Raw genomic sequence first — 26,116 nt, forward strand, 5'->3', positions numbered from 1 at the left:
GGATCCCAAGTTACCTTAATAATCTTAGCTTTCATTAAAATATAATAAATAATAATAATAGTAATAATAATAATAATTTGCTCCCATTGTTGCAAAAAAAATCTTGTGAATATTCTTCTCCCTTTCCTCGTCTGTTAACAGCCTGAAGCAGCAACTGTGAGGGGATGGAGCTGCTCTACTTGTCTTTAGGACGTAGCATGTAGAAACCTATTGTGATGAAAGTCTCCCCTTTCTTTCAGCATCCCCAAAACACTGGACAAGCAGGAGCCATGTTTATGCCAAAGCACCCCCAGTGCTGCTCTTTGGAGGTTGTACTATTAGGGACTGTCACACACTGTGGGGGACCAAGTGCCTTTCTTTTCAGGAGAGAACAGTGAAAAGGGTGTCGAACAATGACCACGCTTGGGTCCCCACTGGGGACACGCTAAGGAGGGTGGGAGGGTGGCGCAGGTGAGCGGGGCAAGACTCTAGGTTGGAGGTCTAAGGATGCCTTGTGTGTGCCTAAGGCTCTTGGGTATTCCTAAGGAATTGCTTTGGGGGTTGATCAGTAATTCTAAAAAAGACTTGCACTTCTCTTGTAAATTTACTCAAACTTTCCAAATAGGAAAAGTGCACAGCTGGCTCTTTGTCTGAAGGGAAGTTTAAATCCTTTGATTACAGTATTGGTGTTTGCAGAGCCCAGATCTTGTAATCTTTTATAATATTTGTGCTTTTACTTATTGTCATCTTTAAAATGTATTTCAATTTAAAACCTTCATGGAAAACATGTTTCCCAGCAAACCACTATAGTATATGTATTAAATTAATGTAATTAACGAAAAGACTCTCAAGAGTGGAATCTTAAAAAAAGTCTACTCTTACATAGTTCTGTTAACTTTGAAATTGTGATTGTTTTAAATCAATAATATCATTGTCAGCACATTCTCATAGAATTCATCTGGTACTGGAAAATTAATGTTTTGCTTGAGGCTTTGCCCTTTACCTAATGTAAATTAGAGAAATTGATTAACACAATAGAAAAAAGTTATACCTTCCCCTGTAATATATTTTTGATAGCTGTTGCTTGATAAATTACTATATTGTGTGTTTTTAAATGAATATGATTTATTACTGTTGTCTACCATATGAAGAAACACAAAAAAATTGTTTGCAGGATCATTGACTTGAACATATCAATGGCACTGTTGGACAATTCTTGCTGAGTGTTAAGATGATTTATGTAACAGACCGAAGGTTTCCACAGTAATGCATTATAGTCTCAAGCTATCAAGCCTTGTTCATGCAGAGACAAAAGAAGCTGAAAAACACTTGCTTCTGAAGGTCCGCCGTTTAGAAATTAGAGATAAGGTTGATCCTATTAAAACTCCTAGAAATATCTGCTGTCAAATATATTATCTTAACTTTCAAATGTGCATAAGGTACGTTGCTGTTTTTCCTCTTCTAATGAGCTCATTGTTTTTACATTACTCTCGATTCATAAGTATTTCAGTTATGTAACCACGTGTTCAATAATAGAAGAGGAGACAGCCTGAAGCATCTATCTTTTAAAAACTGGCATCTTTCCACAGTTCAGATGCAGAAGCCTTGGTGCAAATGAAAAATTAAGACACGCTCTACATAGTTGGCAGTACCTTTCATTTCATTTAAATTAAATATCTATAGGCAAATTCCCAATTTTTAAGGAACTGTTGCTAATACCAGATTCTGTTGAGAGTATGCATGGCAACTGATGAAACCACTGAGCACACGAATTAGACTTACTTAATGTGTGTTGTCTTCTGTGCTGCTGTAACGGTTCTGCTCTTTCCAGAGGGATTTACATTGGATGTTTGAATGCTTGCTGCCTCTTGTGGTCAGTCTGTTTGAGGTATCTCCATTGGTTTCCCTTCTCTGATTACTTTTTAAAGTTCTATTGAAATTATTTTGAAACATAAGTAAGTTTTGCTGGCCAATATGCAGTCATCACTCTAGAGTACTTAAGCAAAGGGGCTTTATCTTTATTTCCTTCTTTCTCCTTACTCCCTTTTCCTCAGTTCTTATGCAGCAGGTTGTGCAAGCATTTCCCTTATTTTTCTGATAACAATGAGTATCTGGGTTCCTCGAAAATAAATACTAGATTTGTGTGTGTGTGTGTTATTAGCACAGCAGGATGCTTAGCCCTAATTTGAGTTATGTGTTGCTGAAGTAAAGAACTGACCTTTGACATACACCTCCCCCCGCCCCCCCCAGTTTTGCCCCCTTCCATAGCTTGTTGCTCGATTTGGCCAGGCTAAGTGGCATAAAAGATAAATTGAAGGGGACCCACAAGGTCATTGTTCAGGAACAAAAGCTTGGTTGGACAGTGAATCGGAGTTAAGTGTTCATATCATTTTATTCTGGTAAGCTTTTCTCATAAAATTATAGGCTAAGGTGGCATGGATAATGAGGTGTCTTGATCTCAGAGTGGGCATCTCAAAGATCATCTGCTTTATGAAGTTTCCATCATTTGAGGCAGAAATGTCACAAATATTTAACCAGAAATATAGACTATTGTCCTTTAGATTTGGGAAGACATCCTTGATTCAAAAAGCTTTTTCATAGTTTCGTGTCTGTAAGTAGCCCAAATTTAAGGATGCTCAATTCTGAGGTGCCCACTGTGTAGCTCCCATCTGAAATATACTGAAATCTGTTTATAATAAATACAAGTGCAATGAAAATCCTCTTTATGATAAAGTAAAATTAAAGCCTGTGTCTGTTCAGTGCTATGCAGTGGGTTTAATGGTGTTACTTTGCAGAGGGCTTTCTCTCTGGAATGTAATAAAGGTCCAGGAAGTTCCCTTAAACTGAAGAGCTGATAAACACCTCATCCACTCCCGCAGTCATGAGATGAAAGCAGAACCACTGGCAAAGTTCCTAGCAGCTCTGTGGTAAAGTAAATAAAGCATTTACTGCTACTCTTTTTTGATTCAAAAGTGAAAAGGCGAGCTCGTTAGTATTTCTGTGACCGGTAGAATGAAAAGGAGCTATTCCGTGTCTTTCTGAATAGAGAAAGTCCTGCTGATAGTAAAGCCAACTATGAAGGAAAAAAACCCTTGGAGTGGGGGGGAAGACCCTAACCTTTCTCCCCACCCCCAAGAAAAACCTAACAGAGCTAAAACTACAGGCCACCATTTATTATTAATACATATGAGCTGTACTTCTGAATTGTAATTGGATACAGGGAGTGTAGCCTTCCCTAATGCTTTTGATGGTAGATAGCTGCTTTCATTACAAATTCCAGACAAATGGCTTGGGTTGGAAGAAGAGATGCTCTAAGAAAGCCCAGGGGTCGGGACAGGATGATGGCTGGCCTGGGAGTGGGAGTTCTTGCTACAGGGAAAACCTTGGGCCTAGCCTTGTGCTGGAGTTCCCTTAAATGTCTTTTTGGGGAAGAAGGTAACAATACAACGTTCCAGGAGAGCCCATTGCCAGCACTGGATCAGTTGCATCAAGGGGACTCCAGATGGTTCCTCAAGAAGGTTTTCCCAATGGCAAGGGGAGAGGTGGCAGGAAAGTAGGAGTGGGTGTTTGAAGCTTGTAGCTGCTATTGGCAGGACGAGCACATGTCCTGTTCCTCATTCTTTCCCTCTGCACGCAGTTGCAACAGCCTTGTTTCTGGGATATGTTGGGTTTGCTGCAAATGTATATAGGACTTTTGATTTCTGATGTGCCAGTGTGCCAAGTCATTACAAGCATCTGAACCATGCTCCTGGACAAGACAAACTGGAGTACTGTCACGTCACTGTTGAAGTAACTTCCCTGAGGAAGTTATGTCTGTATGTGTTACATACACACATACTAAGTATGGAAATACCAAATTGGCTGAAAATGTTAGGTGATTAGGGTCTGCAGATTCTTTCAAATATCTGTCCATACCATTAGCATATGGCTTGGATTCTGCCTAGCTTTATTGAAGTAGTAAAATAGTTTCTGTCATTAAAAAAAAAAAAAAAAGAGAAAACATTATAGGAGGTAATAGTGCTTGAATTATATGTTGTTTTGGTGTGTTATTATTGTCTTTGCTACACTACTCCTACTACTTTAAGAAGCTTATTTAAGTGTAGTGGACAGTGATGCAGTAGGTGATGTGGGATCAAATAAACTCTAACTGGTTTGCAAGCAATAACCATGGTGTGATTTTATTTTTTTTTTAATTAATCGGAGAGCAGCCGTCTATTTAAAATACTTAGCCCATATAATATATATAACATTATTATATAGTTACACATGATGCAACTTGGGTTGTGGAGTTTTATGCCACTAGTGTTTTACTTCCTTTTTAATAAGTGAAGCTAACGTCCTAATGGCTGTTCGATTGCTTCCACCATTTTTGAAGTGTTACTAATTAAAGACACATTTGAAACACAGCAAATCAAAGTCTAACTAAAGTAAAACCTGGACTATCCACATATGGCATGCAAAAAGGGTGTACAAATAAGCAGATTTGCTGAATGCCTCCAATATTAATGGTGTAGGCACACCCAGCCTGTTAATATTTGGTGTAGGAATATTTGCTTTTAGTAGTGAATATAAGTTGAAGTCCCTTCTTCTTGTTAAAGAAGTGGTGAGAGAATGCTGTGAATTCTTGTCCTAGTCTTCCTTAAGGAAAGTAGGAGGGCAGATCTCTCGTCCTCCTCTAGAAGGTGTTGAGACATCTTGGTTCAGCAAAGATGCAGCACAGAGTATTTTCACTGTAGGATAGTGAGAGAGAGAAAACAGATGTTGACTTAACATTTCTTTGTACCTGCAAAATCATGGGAGAGAAAACTCTTTTGAGGCCATCAGTCTTTTGGGACAGTAGAAAAGACAGTGTTGAACACAAAATGTCCTCTTTTCACAGCTCATGAATCCCTCCTGGTAGCTGTAGGTTACATGGATCTAAGCTCACCAGGATTACAGTAACCAAATCTAAGTGTACTTGTGTGGGATAGTGCTGGTCCCGAAGAGCATTATGGGTGTTGTCCCTTCCTTCATTTCTGTTCCTCGCTGCTTTGTTATTGTGGTATTAGACCTTAAGTTCTAAGGTGTCTTTAGACACCTTTCTTTTCATCATTGATTTAATATAATAGTAATTAGCAAATAGTGTATACAGCGTCCATAATACTTTTATTTGGTTTTGCACAGTTTATACATTGTGGTTGAGTAAATATGACGTGTTCTCTTTGCCATGTGTAAGTCTCCTCCCCATTTAGTGAGGGTCTATTTTTACTGTATTTCCTCCCTTGGAGATGTCTCCACTGATGGCTGCATCATGGCTTCTAAAAGCAGGGGCAAATACAACTTACAAATGGCAATAGACTTACACCAACTTCCCATTCAGGAGAGGGCAGGGGCAAGGGGAGAGCAAACTCCTGTGCCGGAGGTGAGAAACACAGCTGGAAAGCATGGACAGAATCTAAGTCCTCACACATAAGGATGGTGATATCACTGCCAAACCTTTTCCTCTCTCTGTTCTGTGATTTTCATTCTTTGGGATTTTACTTTGGCCTTTGCAGTCTAGCCTTCCTGTTCTATTGCATACTAACATATTTGGTAACAGAGGTGTAAACCTTGTTGGGAAACAAGCAAAGCAACCAAAACCATGGCAATGTGCACTAGAGTATGTTCTTCTGTGTTCAGCAGTTCACTGAAAACATGTAACACGCTTTGTTGTTGATCTGACTTAAGTTTTTATATCCGTGCTAGTACAGAGGAGAGTAACCTCAGGCATCGGGAGGACAGTATTACTATGATGACTAATGAAAAACCCCTTTGTTTATAATTGGGCATTGATTCTTCCCTTGTCCTTCTGCATGAATTCATACACCATACTGTCCTCCATTTGCAAATTCGTATTGGGGAAAACATTTTCTTCTAATAGCTGCTCTTTGAAATTGTGGCCTCATTTTCGTATTTCCTGAAGATACTTTGCAGGAGCAGAAGGTATTTAAATCCTTGCATTTCCAGACTTAACAAAAGCAGCACTCAGAGCAGGGCTGTGTTGCTGCAGAGGGGCAGGAAGGGTGGAAGTAGCCTCTGTGCTATAACCCTTGTGACTATGGGCATGGGATGTGCAAAGACTGATCACTTGCAAAGGAGATGAGAACTGTGGCTGTTCTCAGAAAAGCAGAACAGGCTTTCAGGCTGAACCACTGCAACTGATCCCTTTAACTCTTGATTTGGATCATGTATCTAACCCTGCTCACCTTTTTCCTTAAAGAAATATAAGCATACCCACCCCTACCCCCAAATGAGCCTACTTGCTGTACAAAGAATATAGATAAATAATAGCAATTATCCACCTTGGTGCATTACTATGACTTTGCCTGTGGCTTTTCCTTGGATCAGATTGAGTTGGATGACTTAATGGCAGCAGACAACAAAAGACTAAACAGTTGCTTTGTGGAGTAACTCATTTAGATGACCGACAAAATGTATGTATCGTTGAGTTTATACATTAAGAAAGGAAAAATCAGTGTTTTTGAGACACCATAAATGTATTTTTATAAACACAAAGTATATTCATACAAAGTATGTACTATTTCTGTATTTATTTGTTTTTCTTTGTAGCAGAACAAATGCATGGTTCTCCTGTAAGCCTAAAAGCGGTACCTTTCTTCTTCACTGTATAATTCTTGATCTGAGTAGCAGGGAGTCTTATGAACCATTTTGAGCCAATGTTAATTTTATAAATTGCATTCCCTTTTCCACAATTCCCATGAAAAAGGTATTCAGCTAGATGAACACTCTTGGAAAATTTTAATAGGACCCTTGAAATCTGTTTGAATTCAGCTTCTTTAAAAAAAATCTCTTTCTAATGGAAGCTGTGAAAGTATCAGAGATTCTTATGCCTTAGAGGCAATTTTTCTTCCATACATAATGGTGAAACTCCACTGTTATAATACACAGGTGTTTGAAATATTCTCTTTGTTAAATTGAAGCTCCTGCTTAGAAGTATGTGAGTTGGGCTCTTTCTGTTTGTTTTCTGTGACTTTTATTATTATTCTTGACCAGTATTTGTATGATTTTCAGAGCACTTTCCGTTTGTTTGTTTTTTCCAGTCTTTTCCTGGCCCAAGTCTTGAAAGTGAAGATTTTAACATACCTCCTATAACTCCTCCATCATTGCCTGACCACTCCCTGGTGCACTTGAATGAGATAGAGTCTGGGTACCACTCTCTGTGTCATCCCATGAACCACAACGGCCTCCTTCCATTCCACCCACAAAACATGGATCTACCTGAAATTACAGTTTCCAACATGCTTGGCCAAGACGGGACACTGCTTTCCAATTCACTCTCCGTGGTAAGCATTTTTAGTCTTTCCCTTCTGTTCTGCTTTAAGTTGCAAAACCGTGGAAATACAGACCTGTTTGAAATTCTCTGAGGGGCCAGCTCCTGCACCACTCAAGTCATGGAGCGAGCTGGCCTGACTCTGGGTTTTACATCGCACTCCCTATGTCAAGTCCTCCCCCCATCAGAGGCGGTGGGGGTTTTACAGCTGAGTTCCTCAAAGCCAGGTTGTTACCCGCTGCTTTGAGTAGAATTACTCCTGCTTTACACAGATGTAAATAATGACAAAAGGAGGCTCAAGGCTTTGACTTCCGCTGGAGCAGGGTTTGGATCCAGATGGCCATTGTTCTGTGTTTGTCTGATGAAGCTCTCTCCATTCTCATTTGCATGTGCTGAGAGATGTACAGAAATTTAATATCTCCTTTCTTGTTTACCGCACGTTTGGAAAACAGCAAATGTTATTTCTGATTCGAGGCCAAATCTTATAGCCTTTTTACAGTTCCCAGTCCTTAGCCAGCTAGAATCCAATTGAAATGACTGGACGATTTGCTTATAAAGTCTGTCAGATAGTCATTATGGTCGTAATCTTGGGAAGCCTGATACTATAAATCACTTCTTTGAATGTTAAATTGCTTGCAACAACTGCAGAGCTACTTTACATGTTACATTTTCAAGTGGGCTCTACAAATAATTAGTAAATTTCTTGCATAGCAGCTCCAGGCAAGATTATTTCACGTCGATGTACAATTCTAAGCCAAAGAATTAAAAATCCCATGGAAGAGGATGGGGCCTGGCATTGTGTGGGCCTCCCTGGACTTGAGGCACTCTGCTATATGGGCTGCCCAGGAACTGCAGATCTGGACAGCCGAAGTTAAGGATCTACTGTTCCTAGAGATCCAAGGGTCTGGGCTTCTCACTGAAGGATCAGAGGCTTAGGGCCCTGTGCCCCAGCTGGGAGGCTCTGCGCTTAGGGACTGAGGCTGTTTAGGCTTCCAGCTTGCTCGCTCCCCATCACATTACCTAAAAAAAATAAATCAGTCCTGGGAGCCTGGGAGCTGAGGCAGCATATGGAGGTTTGGGGGCTGAGAGATCTAGGCTCAGCTCCCCATCAGCCCCTCAGACTAACAGCCCCACAGCCTAACAGCCCAACAGCCAGGGGCCATGGTGGCCGGAAAACAGTTTACCACAAAAATCTGCCTTGTCACAGGGCTTCGTTGCAACTTAATTAAAATAAAGCTGCCTTGATTTCAAGGAGCTCTGCATTCCCTTTGAGGATGTCCAACAAGCTGTACTGCAGGGGGGCTAGTCTTGGCTTCTTATGTGCTGCTTAGTTGTTATTGATTTACTAGGATGTTGCACGCTTTGTGTTTGAGGTCAGAATCTGACCTCCGGGTTATGTTCAATAATGGGAGGAGGCGGGGAGAGGCAGATTTTCATAGAGAAATATAAATATACTTCATGGAAATGTATTGAATTTTGCTTGCATTTCTACAAAGCTGATGGTGTGCATTAAAGAGCATGAGCTAAATCTTGTGTAGGGTTCTGAGAATCAGAGCTATGAAAGGACTTGAAAAAGTAAGAGAAACACTTGCCACTCTAGTCAAGACAAGCAGTATTTCATTGAATTGACCTCTTTTGAGCCATGGCTATGGCTCAAAACTATGCATTCTTCTAAGCTCTGATGTTCCACATTAAGCTCTTGCAACAAGCTCTGAACAAAGGGCGTTGAAAGTTTGTAGATCATCACAGTGAATTATTGCATCGAGGGCAAATACAAAAAAAGCTGAATAATATAACTAGGCAATTTTGCTATTGGGACTTAGTGAAGATCAGAAAAAATGAAAATCAGACATCAAGAAAATATGTGCTAAATTTTAACAGTCGTTTCTGAGGATTCGTTCAATAAATAAAGCATGATCCTTGAAGGATCATAGGCTAAGTCAACTGTTATCCCTAACTTGCATGCCTTTTGCACACAAGAGGGCCTCTTAACTAGCAATAGTTTTAAGTGAAGCTGGCTTGTCTGTCAAGGGGATTAAGCTACATCTCATGTTAGTACAACTGGTAGGATGTTAACACCACAATTTTGTACAGTTCAAACACTGGCAGTATAGTTCCTCTGATTTGAATTTGATAACCTGAGAGAAATTAACTTGAAGGAGATAATTTAAGTTAATTCTTCAGTGAGTTCAGTGACTTCTTCAGTGAATAGAATGGCCCCATTGTCCTTGTGGCTTTCCATTGATGAAGAAAGATAGAGGATTTTGTAGAGTTAGCATTCTTTACTTAGCTTTGAAGCTCTTCTTTATAATCCAGAACGTTTTACATTTTTTCTTCAATATGACTCTTTTCTCTTGCTATTACTCATCTCTAAGTTTCCTTTTTACTATCTCATCAAACTTTGATCCATTTAACAAGTACTTGCCTAAATCACTTTTATATTGCCTCACATAGAAAATAATGTATAAGTTTCTGCAATCTATCTAAACCCTTGGTGCCATATAATTTCTGGTATATCAACTACCGCTTAGTGTATTTGGAAACCATGTATCTCGCTTCATTTTTCAGGGCACTAATGAGTATTTTTAGAAAAATTATTCTTAGAAATGAATCTGTTGGCTGTTCTCTATCCCTAATTAATTTCACATCTTCAGCAAATTTTACTTATATTGGGACAAATTCAGCTGCAGTGCAATGTGCCTCTGATTGAATTTGGTCTATTTTTTTTTTACTTTCAATGTCCTTCCTTTTAGCCGGTTTTTAACCCATGTTGGTATTTTAGCAATAACACTTTCCTTTTTGTCTGTGTTAGAACTAGTGAGTGGTTTTCAGTTGGTGTTTTTATAGACAAAGCATTAATTAATGCTAGCCAAACGAGAGAAAGGAAACACAGTGAGCTCAGAAACAAAGTAGGAAAATAGTTTGTACACTGAATATAGCATTTTTCTTTCATCTCAACTACCAGGTGTTTTCAGATGAGGATTTCTGTGATTTTGGACAGATTGAAAATTGAAGATGTACCCCTCCTAAAACCCTTTCAAAACTCCCCCCATTAGAAGTCCTGTTTTTGTACAGTGCAGCACTCCCTCCAAGCTGCAGATGAAATCCCTTTGAATAAGGATTGCAGGATTTGCCCCAAGCTCTGTAAGAATTTTCCTCTGTGGAAGTGCTTAAACACACACAATAAGACCCCACTACCAGCTCAGTGAATTCTTATTAGGGATCAGCTTCTTACAGATTTTTTATACTGTGGGAATTCTTTCTGAAAAATTTTACAACGCTGGGAGAAGAAAATTTCCCGTTACCATTTACTGTGTCTGATACTTAAATTTGGAATTAGCCTTCTTTGAAGTTTTTTTGATTTATTTGACTTCCTATTGCACCCCTACTGCTTTAAAAAAAAATCACTAAAATTTCTCTTCCTCATTATTCTGCTATCAGTTCGTATATTGGCTTCTATGTTCTATTTCTGTTTTCTGCTTTGGTGACACACAGGCATATACACATATGCACATGCACACTAATTTATACCGTGCCATCACATACAGATTTCTTTAGATGCTCATTATATCTGGGTATTGGGGATTCAGAAGTCTACAGAATTTGTTCAGAATGTGACACACGGTGGTATGAACACACGGTCCAGCCCCAGCGTGGCTGGCCACATGTGGGAGCTCTCTGAAGTCCTCCTTCCAAATGGACATGACTTCTATTCCTGCTTCTTAAGTGGATCCAATTAGATATAGATAGAGCTGTTTAATGAAGAGGTACTGATGGTCCTGTAGGCATGTTTGTTTCTGTGTAATGGAATAGGGATCCCTTCCTGATTTACTGCAGTTGAAGGTAGCCCTGTGTAGGTTTGGTTCAGTTCCAGTTGGAGCTTGATCTGCCAGCACTTCTCTGTTTGCATGAATTTTCCTGAAATATTCCAAGGACCACAAGAAATACCCTTCTGACATTTGCAAACAAATGCATGTATATGCCACCCCTGAGAGAATGTGTGTTTTTCTGTAAAAATGCTTTTGGATGTGTTCTATAAAATGAGTTTTACTGTGTGTTCATTTTATCAACAAAATTACAGACATTTCAGCTTCTTTAGTATAGCCTATACATGATTACTTTTTTCCCTAAGAAACCAGGGTTAAAAATCACGCTGCTGTTTTTACATAGAGAAAAAAAACCTATTTTTGAAATGCTTTCATTTATAATCTTGTGCTGATCTTTTTGAAAATGTGGCTCATGATGGTATACTATAGAAAATTTACAAGAAAGAAATAAAAGAGATTTTAGTTTCTTGAAATGCTTCAAATTTCTGGGTTTTAAGTTTAAAGTGGAAAAGATGTTAAAAGGCAATAAAATCAGGGGATTTATTTCCCAAATGCTCTACTTGTGCTGGCAACAAAAGCCAGCATAATGTATATACTTAGGTTTATTGTCAGTTTTAGTATACAGTCAAGGCACACTTTGAATTCAAAGGCTACTGTACAACTGTTTTGACAACCACCACATCAGTAGGTAATGTGCAGGACATATGAAACTGAAGCAAAAATGTTTCTTTAGGTCTATAGGGAGTGCAGTACATCAATGAATTCAGATATATTAGAGCAGCATGAATTTCTAATATGTTGCTCTTATGGAAAAGACCACTGGCATATTGAATAATGCTGCTTTCAAAGCAGAGCAGAAAATGTGATTACAGACAATTTCATTGCTGTTTTTAAACTAAATATTTTCAAAATCTTGAGGTATTTTATTTCATGTAATGCATAAAATATGTAACAGTGGACTAGAGCTAAAGATCTTCTAGGACAGGGAAGAGTAGATGATGTCAGCTATAATTATTCAGATGTGCAATAATAGAAGCATTAGTTTAAAATAAAATGCATGTCACAAAGGCCTATGTCCTTATATAAAAAAAAAAGCAATAAAAAGCTTTTTTTTGCACACTTTGACAGAAGAATAAAGGCAATGAATTATTATTTAACATTATGCCCCAATTCATCAAAACCCGAACAATTACATTATAGTTTTTCATGAATTATATTTTTTAGATATGCAGCCCATGAGAGAGTAATATCTTAAGCAAAATGTGGCACTGTATAACAGGGAAGAAAGCGGGCAACTACCTTTTTTTCATTTTTCATCTCAGGTAGAATGAAGCTAGTATTTCTTATTCACAGTACAGTTGCTAATAAATCCAGTACAGGAGATTGTTGTTGTTGTAGCTGGGATGTATTTAAGAGATTTTGTTTTACCAGTTTCACACATATTAGTTTAAATTCAGTATTCATGACTCATCTTGAGGCTAACCTATACAGTTGATTTTTTTTTTTTTGGCACCTTTAAGCATTAGCACAAACTACTGAGTCAAACAGAAATTTTTTGTTTCTGATGAACAAGACGAATAACTTTCATAACAAAACAAAATATTTGCCCCTTCTAACCTAAGTGTTGAGATTTGAATCATGCTTGGATACTTTTTTCTACCTTGTGTTGCATGCCAGTGTTAGAAGATACTTTTAGTCTCTGGTGAATACTTCACATTTGTGCCTCATTACCAGGCTCTGGTCTTCAGTTTACATCAAAATTTACTGTTATGCTACACAGACCTGCTGCTACCCCAAATTTTATTGCAGTGAGTTATTGCCATCAGAACCACCAAATCATAAAGCTAAGGTCATGGAACATCTTGCATTAAAGTATTTATTTTTTTTCTCTTATTAAGCAACTTTGTATTCTTGCAGGATATCTTTCTTTTCCTTTTTTTTAAAAAAAAACCAACATATTTTACAAGCTGGGTTTTCTCACTGAAATAAGCCTTGTGTGGCAAAAGGTTACAATAGTTAGTGTACGTTTTGTAAAACAGCCTAACCATGGGGATACACAGCCAAATCTTCAGCTGATGTCAGTCGGCATAACTTTATTGTCTTCAGTAGAATTATGGTGATTTATTCCATCAAGGGGTCTGGGACATCATGTTTATCTTTCCTTACTTCTGATGTCTGCTCCACTCTTTTGTCATCAGAAAGACAACAGAAAGGATATGTAGAGGAGCTGATTAAGATGTAACTTGATCAAGGTTTTATGAATACCTGCATATTGTATATCTGCTAGTAGAAGGCTCTTCACCATGCTACAAAAAACATTAAAACATCTGATGTCTAGAAACTACAGCTATATAAAATCAGACTGGAAACAAAGCATGCATTTTTAACAGTGGTAGAGTTTTACCATTTAGATAATGTACTATGGGAGGTGGTTGGTTCTCTGTACCTGAGGATTGAAATCAAGATGGGGCATCTCTCAAAAAGATGTGCTCTATCTGGGACAGGTCTAATGACCCCCCCACTACAGTGGGGGGACCAGAACCTTCTCGTGGGTCACATTGTCCCTTGGGGGCTCTTGGCAGTAAACATTAGTCCATGCACACATGGTAGGAGGAACATCACTGGTAGCACCTCAACTGGTTTTTCCCAAACCTCTACAGTTTTTCCCTCCCAAGAGAAAATCAGAAAAGTGGAAGAAAGCACCCTGTGGATGCAGGCTATCGATGGACCCCACCTTCTTGAGGTCAACTAGGACTAGAATTGCTGTGAAAATATTTGTGGCTAGTGTTTTCATGAACTTAGCTTTTTTTCTGGTCTTAAAGTATCTGGTAAAGCTATACTTTCTGTCTGTAAGTACTAAGAACTTACCTTAAAGATAGAGCAAGTAAATATTTACTCATTACTGTAGGAAAATATTTGTACACAAATGACCAGAACTCTTTTTAGGATAATTCCAGGTCTCATTTTTAAAATTGCCAATGAAGCTGTTGATTTACTGTCAGTGGGGAAATACAGCGTTCTGCTTATTTGAGTGTGGTTGTTGAGAGTCCATGTGGCTCACATATTTTACAAATTCTATAGGAAAACAACTTCAGTATAATTTCAAGAAGAAATAACAAGGTGGCATGTTTTATTTTTGAAAACAGCCTTCTGTAGACAATACTTTGGTGAACTTTTTTCACAGCGGTTTCCCATTGTCTGATAGGAATTTATTTGCTACATAAAAAAGTAAAAAAAAAAAAATATGTGTAGCAGTATTAATTATTGTTTCTTAGACTTTAACCAGATAGGCACAGGCTAAGATATGATGAATGTGGCGCGGAGAGAAAGCCTTCAGTTGCGGGTGGTAGATTATACACCTCAGATGTGAAGTGCTCACAGGAGTGATTAATGCATAAGCAGCGTCATAGCTGCAAGTGTCAAACAAAACAGATAATAGAGTATGCAAATAGAGAAAACATAACTCTCAGAAAATGTCAGAAATTCAGGAGTTTCAGCAGCAGAGATTGTTGACTTTAATCTGCTGCTTTTAACATAGCATGTACTTGTCAAGAACAGCAAGATAATGGAATGTTTCTGAAGACTCAGTCTTCAGCAAAAAAAATCTTAGTGATCTTAAGGCCTGTAGATGGAATAGAAGTGAAATGTCTTTCTTGAAAACTGAAGATGCTTTTGTGAAGACAAAAAGGAAGGAGAAGCCCACAGTGCAGATGAAAGGGAGAGTTTTGTGCATCAGGTGGAGTAGCCTCTCCTTCCACCTGTTTCATTATTTAAATGCATGCATTTGCATTCCTTGAAACTCGAAAGTAGTTGAGAAGACTGCACACCCTTCGTGGACTTGTGCTGCATTCATCATCTCATCCCATCTTGTTCAGGGAGTAGAAAGATACCTTGTGTGGACAAAACCAGTCCAACTATGGCATGCACTGTCTTAACTCAAGCTGCCATTTGCATGCTGGAAGTTCAGATGTGCTACATGACTCTGCTGAAGGCTGGGACACCAGCAACCTAGAGCTTCATGCCAGTGTCACCTGCTAGAATGGAGTGTGAATTCTCCTCGTCTAGTCTTGCCTATGTAAAGTCATAGATATTTAGCAAAATTTTTAATTCACTTCGGGAGAAAAACTATATTCTTGGCTTTCTTGATTTTTCTGAGCTGAAGGAATTTAAAAGGTACAATTAATAGTCTCACAGGTTTTTTATCTGTTTTAATGGGTTTACAGAACTTTAAGTATCATTGTTTGAGTTTTCCACTGCCTTTTTACAGCAGGAAGGGAAGAAAAAAATCTACTTGGTAGTGTTTTGAGATTTGGAGAAATAATCATCAGTAACAAATAACTCATTTCTTATTTTTATCCCTTGTTCTTGTTCTTTCTCAAGGCAATTAAGAAATGCTTAAAGTGTAAGAATGTCTACTCCTGGTCCTTTCAATAACATAAATATTCATTTTAGATTGATGTCCACCCCACTGTTTTTTCCCCCATTCATTTATACAAAGTCTGTACAGACGCACTATGTAAATGCCCTTTCTCATGTTGGGATTCCCTGGGGACAGCGTGTAAATCCTTAACCTCCACTGCTAGTGTAATGCTGTACTTCAGCCACATGTGTGCAACTTAGGATCTCTGTAGCCTCACTGACACACCTTTGAACTGCATTTATGGCATGTTGTACATGTTGCTGCCTCTATATTTGGACAATAAAGATATGAAAATGAATGTTCTTAATTCATTTTCTGTGCACATCATGGATGGATACAGTTACAAAAAAGGACTTAAAGTATGTAGTGGCAGCAGGAAGCATTATGGAGTGAGGAACCTCTCTAAGGCATGCTCGTGCATATCTTTCAGTTACAAAACCCACAAAAATGAACCCTTTCCATCTGAAGTCAGGTGAACAAAGGCATTACAGTTTATCTTACATATTATCACTGTGTATCCAACATTCCTGTTTCAACCAACTTGTGGGGAAGGAAAAGAGACAAAGGAGATGTTACAGGTGGTGATGTGGCACTCTGTGTGCCTGCCCTGACCTGGAGATGATGCGGACTGCAGTGCTCAGGGTACATACATATATATACGTATATACATGGATACACATACATACATATATATGTTCATATATATGTATATATTTGTATGTAAGTATGCATTGCACTGTTAATCACTGAAGCCCTCTGCTGGAAAGGGAATGTAAAAGACAGGATGTAGCATCTGCAACATCCCCCTTCTCCCCAGATTGTGGATCCCCATTGTATGTTAAACAGAGACTGAAACTAGAGCCAAATTACTGAGGCAGACGCAACAGATTTAATCAGCGTGCTGCACATGGCTGTATCATAGAAATTTTTTACCAAATTCCTGGGTTATGAGTGAGGATGCAGTGCCTGACAGTTAGTAACTTTAATAATAAGTACCTTTGCTATTTGAGTTAATAAAAGAAGTAGCCTAGTTGCTAAAGTGAGACATGGCATACCTAATGGATGACAAGATGAGGCTACTCCATGTCCCATCTTCGAAATTCCACTTCCTGACAGTGGTGATATTGGGCTACAGGTGCCTTCACTTCATCCTTACAAAAGTGATCTAAACTGAAAAAACACTTGAAATTAGATGTTCTGGTCCTTTAGCAAAAAAGCCCTGTGCATGGAGGATTTACAGGATCAGGCCCTTGATGAGAATGCAACATTTTTTTATTCAGAGATGGGACTTCCTTCTAATACACTTCAAGATTACCTTCATTCACACATAAAGAATTTCAGAGATTAACTCAGTAACTAAGCTTCAGTTTCCTACACATGTCCTAATACTCAAGTGTGGGATCTCAGTTTAATGAATTTTATTACACTCCCCTTTCTTATGAAGTAGCATAAAAAGTGTTTAGTGCAATAGGCTTAGCGCTGATCTGGATATTAAGTGCAGCTTAAGTTGCCTGACAGAAAGTATACAGTGTAAAATAACCACTGGCAAAACTTTTAAAAGTTTTTTTTCTAGGAAAAAAAACCACAGCATTTGAAAAATAATGCTAGCGGCACTCTGTTCTTCTGCAGCACCTTTCTTGTATCTTGAAGTGCTTTGTAGTCAGTACTTAGCTAAGAAGGTAATGTACTAATAACAGTACAAATAGGTATTTGCAATATCAGTCTCTCCTATCTGTCAAGTACTATATTGTAGAATAGAAAGACATTTACTTTATTAAAAACCCAATAAAATGTAATTCACAATATACAAATACAGATGGGTCCCAAGTTGAAAAAGGCTGAAAGAGACAGATCTTAAGGGAGAGGAAGAAGATGACTCTACATTGTGGGACCCATAATAATGAAAGTATTACCGGGAGCTGATTTCATGTCTGATGATCAGTACCGCAAAGGTGGGCAGCAGTGTGGTGAGAGACAACTTTCAATATTAGAACTAGCAGAAGTCCTCAAATGTAATAAAGGCAGGAATTAACTGCCATGTGTTACACATCTAATATAAAGCTATTACAGTGACTGCACGTAATGATAGCTGAGACCTTTAAGCTATCATGCAACCTGGAAGTGATACAGCAGCCTTATTTAAGAGCCATGGAAAAGATGTGAGGGTTGTTTCACCTGTCTTTGAAATACAGTCAGCTCTAGGGAGAAATGCAGTATCTCTTTAACCACAGAGTTTGATGCTCCACTGCCCCAGACTCCCAGTCCCAGGCCTTACCGGCCGGCTGCATAGCACTTGTTTCTTCTCACTTGCCATCAGCTTTCCTGAATACAGGGAGGGGAAAACACACGAAAAAGGGGAAAACAGGCCCAGGGCCTGGTCTATGTAATTTTAATTGTCACCAGCGTTGTTGCACTAACTTCATCATTTGTGGCCTCTGCCTCTGAACTGCATTTTAGGAGCTCTGTGACTGGCTGAAAATCTCAGTGGGATTTTCAGAAATATTCTGGCCTAATGTTGATCCTGTCCAACTCTAGCAGGGGCTTTCCCAGAGTTTGAACAGAAACAGAGATAGCCCTATAGCAGATGCTTTCATTTGTTCATAAATTGCGAAAATTTAGATTTTAGATTATATCAGATTAAGGGTGTGTCAACAAAAGTGTTTGTCAGTAATGATCTATACTCTGCCATCATAATTCTGAAATGGTTTTCTTTGTCACATTTGGAAAACTAGTGCAAGCTGTAGCAAGACTGAAGAGAAGAAATATCATCTAATGTGCTGTTTTGAAACAATTTTTATTATTTTGATTATCATATAATTAAAGACAGTATAGCAAAGCTGCGCTACAGGAAAAAGTTACATGAGTAACCTGACCTCTTGGATCCTGGCTCAGTACAGCCTTAATGTTGTGTTACTTACCAAATTACAAAAATTAGTCCAGAGGGAGCTCTAAGGTCCCTCCCTTAATCTAGTCCAAGGGACGACTTTAAAAGGTCATCTCCCTGAAAGCAGGATACTCCATACGTTTATCATTTCTGACAGATGTTTGTCGAACTTATTTTTTAGAGAATTCCTCTAATGGCAACTGCACAGACTCCTCAGGCAAGCTCTGGGTACAGGTCCTCAACCTTAAAATTCACCTACTTCATTGTGTACATAAAACCCAGCAGTCAGTGGAGGTTAATGCAGACCATTCAATCTTTTCAGTTGTTTTTTATTTATTTTTATTTTTAAAGTGTGTTTATATATGTGTATATTTATAAATTGTATATTTATCTAAGAATGAATGATAGGTAATAGGTGTTGATAGAACAGCTAGGAAATAAATAATCAAGAGGATGTATATTAACTCAGACTGTTTTGGTTCACAGCTGACTTGACCATTTAAGAAACAGTAGAAAAATAATCAGCTTTTCCCAAATCTTATTAGCATGTAATCATGATCCAGATTGTATTAGCCCATAACCTACACTGAGCAAAATAACTCTTCTTGAAGGTTCAGCTATAGTGTGTTATTTTATGAAATTGTTTATGTGCATATTTTCAATATTATATTTATTTATCATCATCCATTACTTAGAAAGTTAGGCTGAGGGAATAGATGTTTATGATACTTAAGGAATGTCACTGCAAGTAATGGGATAAAAATAAGCAACGGGTGAAGGTTGGAAAAAACCCCTGTAATGTCATCCGAATAGTCTGCCAGGTAGTGTTAAAGCACTGGAACATGTACGTATGGGAAAATCCTGCACTGGCTGGGAGATGGGCTGGATGATTTAATAGACCTTTCTTTGAGATGTAATTTCTATAACTGGTTGATACATACACTAGCGTTCAGACATTTGGACTCATTTCTTGTTTGTCTGGCAAATTGTTTCTTGTGAAAGGTTATAAATTACAATAAATAGACTTTGTAGAAGATGAGCTACATGATATACTTGGAAAGGGTTTCTCAGCTGATATTCAAGACATTAATGCCAAAGCAGAAAAAACCCAATAGAGTCCTAATCCTGTGGCTTTGCTTGAGTGCAGTGCTAGGAAAGTGCACTGCCATAAATAAAATTTACATTGAATAGAGTCTTCTGTATTCTAACAATAACTTAGGATAGAAAAGATAAAATAGAGAAACAAATGTTACTTACTTAGAAGAAGTTTTTCCTCCTGAGTTTGCAACAAAGAATTCACTGATGAGGGAGGGGGAAAGAAGGGAAAGCAAGCATTTGTAAAAATGTTGTTGTAGTTATAATTAGATCCATTTTAGAACCAAAAGTTTTATGCAGAAACTGACAGAAGGATACACAATAATTATAGTTTGCTGACAAGCTGAAGAGTTTCCTTTTTTTATCTTATGGTTTTAGGAAACCAAACTGTAAATAAATATGCAGTTTGACAGATTGTAATTGCGATCAGCAAGGCGTCTTTTCATTTAATCAGATGGTGTTATTAAAATGGGGTTACAATTAAACATTTTATAATGTGACGTAGAACTCTATTAAAATTCTCCAGCAAACAGTAATTTGCATTTGATGCTTCTGCAACCCATTTCTATTTGCAGAAACGTTATTGGCTGTGACCTTCCAGTGGTTAGGTCTCAGTTTGCTGTTCTCTTCCTACTTTGATAAGTGATATTAAGTATCCTCTTTCTTTACTTCACAGAGAAACCTAAAATATTAATTTTGCATTCTTTTATTATATTATTTTTGACCCTTGTTAAAACTGCAAGACATTGGCCAAAGCAGGTTTGCACCAGAGGAAATGTGGAATTACCTAAGCATGAATTTTCTTAACATTAGGAATTGTAGATTTGATCAAGTGTAAGCATGTATCTGATTCACAATTAAATGTTTCAAGAGAAAGTAATATGGCTTTTGAAAGATGTAATTGGCATTCATCATATTGCTGCACCTAAGACATTATTTCAATTTAAGATGACACAAAGCCTCGGATTTACCCCTGTCTTTCTGTAGATGTGATCAAGTGATTCCAAGAAATGTAACAAAATGTTTTTCAGGAAGATTTTGAAGCATGACTACTATGATTCCACATCTGTTATTCCTATGTGGAAGTCCACTATTTGTTCCTGTAGTTCTGATAACCTAAGTAGGAGAATATGAACAGTCAGAAGTGGTTCAGTATTCTGCCTTCTAAGACTTTTCCAGGCTGTAGCTACTCACTGGGATCACCATCCTCTAAGCAGCAGAAAAGAAGAAGAAGAATCATTAGGAGACACAATTTTTGAGCCATTCTTCAGGTGCATGCAGACTCCACTAATGAAACTGTGTATAGCAAATGTTTGGAGCAAAGGAAATGAGTGATTTGCATCAGCAAATTACATTTACAAGGGTGAAACAGTCTTTGAAAATCAGACAGCTAAGCTACTGCTCATTTATCTCACCCTTTTACTTCGGTGGATGTTTTTGGAGGAAACATCAGTGGTTTGAGGAAAGGCAACATTTTCCTTACTGGAAAATAATCAGACAGTGGTTATGAAACACACATTCTTGTTTTTTGTCACTAGTAGTAGACAAAAGAAAGAGTAAGGAGGGAAAGAGAAGAAAAGAGAGAGAAAGAAAACTCAGGTATTCTTTCTTTTGGTGGAAAGTAGAGTTGTATGAATACTTGAAAAGAAGAAAAAATTGAAAGAAATAATTTGGTTTGACATATTTGTGCATTTATTTTAACTTTCCCTTATCCCAGATTTGGAACCTCTTAACTCTTTCCTACTTTTCCTGTTACTACTGTGTGTTGGTTTCCCCTTGTGCTGTTCAACAAGTACAATCACTTTAGAGTAGATTGATGCGAAGTCTCTAACTCCGTTCTGCAACCCCATCAGTTTCTTCTCTTCATCTATGTACACATATGCAACATCTTCCCCTTCTTTTTCCTCCAGATCACTTTCCTAAGGAACAGATTTCAAAAGGTTTCTCAGAGAAAGAGGTCTTCCACCTTCATGCAATGTGATGAAAGAAGTGTATTGCCAAAATACTCGGAAATGCAGCAGTCATGCAAAAAAAAATAGCAGATTAGCAAAAGTAATTTTAAAACACTCCTCCACAACAGTTGGATAGAATAAGCAAAAGGTTTGACTTTGTCCTTCCTTTCCAACATCAAAACAGATAGGGCTGTAAGAGCTCTCCGACTGGTCCTCCCTGCAAAACGCAGGATTACTGCCCATCGGCTTCAAGATGAGTTTGAGGTCACCAGACTCTGGCAGGGAAGTGCTGTAAATGGCTGAGGAAGAGAACTGAAAATATTGCTTGTCGCTTAGCATTTCCAATGACGAGCCCAGACATGTAAAGAGGAAAGTGAAGTTAAAAGGTACATAGAAAAAAAAGTAACAAGTTTCTCTCCAAGGCTAATTGTATTCTTTCTAAAATAAATAAAATACAAACCTGAATCTAATGTTCAAAACAAGGAAAAACTAATTTATGTCTTATCTGAGTATAGCTGCTTTTTTAAGAGCACATCACCTGGTATACACAGGTGTGAAAGAGAAGATAATCAGGATCAGAAATAGAGGTTGAACCCATCAAATAAATCCATCTTAGGGTTTTGTAGTGCTATCCATCAATGAAAGTATTTGAGCACCCTATCTTACCTTATAATGTCTTTACCATTTATTTGCAAAATACAAAGCTAATTGTGAAATCATATTCATGCTGATGCCCCCTTGGCTGGTATAAGAAAGTATTTCTCAAGAGGAGAAAAGGCCCTAAACAACAAGGTGGGAAATGCACATAATATTCATCATTTGCATTCAGCTGAAACCTGAGGTTTGTTTTAATAATACAGAGAGATATGCCTGATCTAGCATACATGTACCTGTCTTTGAATGTCATGCGTTTTAAAAAGATGCAAGTTGCACAGGATATATGGTTTCTTTATCGTGTTTTTTGCATTTTCAATTGTGTACCGTATATTCACATACCACTGTGTGTTACAATCAAGCCTGTTTGATTACTTTCAATTTATGCCATAGGATTTTGTCACTCTTGCTGAAAATTTCAAGACATTTTACTCCAGACTCATTCTTTTTTTCTCCCCCTCAGATTTATTTACTACCTTTAGAAGTAGAAAAGTCCAATTTCAATCATGTTAGAAATAGCTCATTTTAGACAAGTACGTGCTGCTCTGCTTACAAAACATATATGAGTGGAATATGCAATTACCACAACTCAGTTTCCTGCCACAGAAACATTTCAGCATTATAGCATTACAGAAATAGAATGACATGCATAATGAAAGATTTCAAGATTCACCCAAGGCATTTATTCTCTTCACCTTAATGTTCTCAGCAGTAGCAGAGTATCCATTAAAAGGTACGATGAATTATGGTTGCTTAGCAACCGCGAGGAGCTTGTAACAGCACCAAAGAATGAAATGGCTGGTTGATAAAACGAATTTTCTCTGAGCATTAGCCTGTTGAAACTGCCTTTTCTTGTGGAACATAAAGTGCATTTATTTGTCTCATGCATTTTTTATTAGAAAATTATTTGAGTTCCAGGGACTTGAATCGTTTTGCTACAGGAGATATTTGATTTTAATGTGTTGTACTAAAATAAGTAATAAAAGACATTTTCTTCAAAGTAAAGACACCAAACAAACCTAGGTAGCTCCTTTTGAAGTTGGGAATAAAATCTTATATAAGGTATGTCATCACTTGTTTCTAATTAAGAGTGACATTAACTAGGACTTAAATTTTACCTTTGAAGGAAAGTTTGAGACAGTTAGTCAATATGCAGTGAATAAAAGGAGAGGTTTGGAATTGGTCTCATGGTTTCATCATGAGTGAAATAAGCTTGCCTTCTCTCTTCCCACACAGTATGGTAGCCGTGTCTTGGAGAAGGTCCGAGAAGTGGTTGCACATTCATACCTAGGATTCACTACTTGTTTCTGTGCTAAAAATACGTTCATCGTAGGCTTCCATCCAATAGTGAGGAGATGTTTAATTTTCCACTGAGACTCTCCAGGCATTCAACAGCAGCCAGAGTTGGATGAGCATTTTTGGCAGAGAAGGTTTTTATTGGAAAATGCCAGAACAGTGAAACCAAAGTTGAGGCAGGGGGGATACTTCAGTTGTGATTAATCTTTTATTGGCAATATTTTCTGAGAATCAGGACTGTCTGGTCAGGACATGAGACAAAGGGAGATCAAAAGAGAGAAAGTGAGAGACCTGCCCATTCCAGAATATCCAGAACATCCATCTGGACGTATGAGACCAAAGCTTAGGCTTCTACACAGCATTATTTAGAGGAGGAACTTAACTTTTTGGTTTTGTAGCCTGTAAGAATGCCCAAATGATTAGTTATTATTAGTCTACAGTCTTTTAGTCTTTCTTGTGAGACTTAAGACAGTGACGTAATTGTTCTTATACAATTTAATAAAGATCTTTTAAAAGGCTTCAGACCTCATTTTACTGATGAAAATAGTTCCATTGGCTCCCAGGCCAACAGCTGGGTGAGAAGCGACTGTAACCTTGCTGCTGCATGGTGAATCAATAGATCATGATCTACTGAGAGTGCCCTGGGGCCTGTATGAGTGCGGAGTCCTTGGTGCAATCTGGAGCCACTGTCGCATTTTCTGGCAAAGCAAAGGAGGTCCTGTGCATGCAGTTTGCACGGAGAGTCTGAGCAGCAGCTGAGAGGAATGGCTGGGGAGCCAGGGGGATGGAAAGTGCTTCTTGGCTTAGAAATGTTTCTCAAATTCTGGACTGGAACTAGAGTAAGAAAGCAAATCTAAAAATCAGGATGAGATAAGATGATTCATTTATGTGCTACCTACGTGGCAGGAAAGAATCAGAGTGAGACAGCATTTAAAAAGCTGGAAGGTCTTGCAGTGAGCTGCCTTGTCATAGAAGTTTTAGATCTGTATTTCTGTGTCCAGACCAATTCTGGTGATGCTGCTGAGAGCACTGCTATTGACTGCTCTTGGTAAAGGACGGGGCTATTGCAGTTAGCGTGATAGCAAACATTGGCAGCCTAACAGAAAACAGATTTTAGTTAAGCTGACAACATGGCAACATTTTTTACAGAGCGTTTTTTACTGCAAATTAAATGCCCTGGGAGATACATAACTAAAGGCAATAGTAACCTTTTTGGACTAAAATATAATTCCGCTCAAGTGAAAATGAAAGAAAACTCGTATTAAGTGGTAAGATCTTGCCTCTTTAGAGTACATGCTGATAATCAAACATTAAAAGTGAAACACTGCTCATCTTCTACAAAGGTGAAAATTAAAATTCCAGAGAGAGAGCTTGACTGATTTGTTTAACAAAGAGTTTAATACAGCAGAATCCCACTTGAACATAAAACTATTACACTCACAATAATCCTGTCTAGCTGTTGGGAGACCCAAATTAAAACTCTCACTGATATTTGCTTAAATCTCATAAATGGCACAGAATTAGAACATATTGAAGTTGTGTATTTACTGTGATCTTACTGTCTAATAGGTTTTTAACAGTTTAAAATGATGACTGAAAATACGTATTTTCTCCACAGATGATTCAAGTAGTGTATATTTTATTCCCATATTCTAATTTAATACCCACTTGTTTATTAACTTACTAGTGTCAACATGACAAGGCTGTATTGAATGCAGACTAAATGTTCCATTTAAACAGATAATTTATTTTGTTATTAGTATTAAGGTGTTATGAGGAGATTATTCAGTTGAAGCTCATGGATTAATAATACTGCTTCTCAAGGAGATATTTTCATGCTCATTTACTATGTTCCATTGTTTCCATTCGTACCTATAGAAGAACAGATGTTTGTTTCTTTTCCACTTGTGATTCCAATGATTGAGTAGCAATATTACTTACTGTGTTCTGTTCCACTATTCAATATCCGCTGGAGGGTTTAATTTATGGAATTTTTTGTATGAAAATCTCAAAATTGTGCAGACACCTGAAATTCATAGCAGTTTAGAAAAGGAATTGGAGCCCTACAGAATGTCTCAAATGACTGGCAAGTATTTCAGAATTAGGGTTTGTGACCTCTGTTCTCCAGACTAGCTGCAGTGGCATATTCGAGTCTTTTAGGTTGGATGGGCAAGTAGAGGTTTTAAATTTGATCTGTCAGTAAGATGCCCCACATTTTAGTTAGGACGCATCACAGATGTTGACTTAAAAAAGAGAATAAAACTAGGGTGATAAAGTTAGGTTAAAAATGTGATAAATTAGTAACCTCACATAGCCAGTAATTTTGCCAGGTTTTGATAGTACATTAAAAATAACCGTGGCATTCATGGTGCAATCTTTCTTTTGTGAGACTGATATAATAAAACAAGAATGTGCACACACCCACCTAAGAAGTAATCATTATTCATGCTTTGTAGAAAAAGGTAGAGTTCCAGGTCTGCAGTTCTTGCTCACAGCTACATTATATAAGGAATTAGATTAATTTAATTTATGAAAATGTACAGTTGTGTCAGCTGGAGAACGTAGAGTCAATCCTGTCTGTTGTTGCACATCACCAAGAATTATTGAACAAGGAACTAACTACTGTTACAAAGCCCCAGTTGCTATAAAGCAGTGAGCAAAATTAAAGCAGTAGAGAAGGCTTATTTTATGAAATGCCCA

At 37.9% G+C, this 26,116-nt stretch overlaps 1 protein-coding gene across 1 annotated transcript in view; it reads left to right on the forward strand.

The window, feature by feature from the left end:
* TOX (thymocyte selection associated high mobility group box) overlaps nucleotides 1-26,116 on the forward strand; it is a 223,609-nt gene that overhangs the window by 127,157 nt on the left and 70,336 nt on the right. The window contains exon 3 of the mRNA XM_050892407.1: nucleotides 7,059-7,301. Within this exon, the coding sequence (XP_050748364.1) occupies nucleotides 7,059-7,301 (243 nt within the window). The remainder of the gene's footprint in view (nucleotides 1-7,058; nucleotides 7,302-26,116) is intronic.

Source organism: Gymnogyps californianus, chromosome 2, assembly GCF_018139145.2.
Source record: "Gymnogyps californianus isolate 813 chromosome 2, ASM1813914v2, whole genome shotgun sequence".
Classification (NCBI taxonomy): Eukaryota; Metazoa; Chordata; class Aves; order Accipitriformes; family Cathartidae; genus Gymnogyps; species Gymnogyps californianus.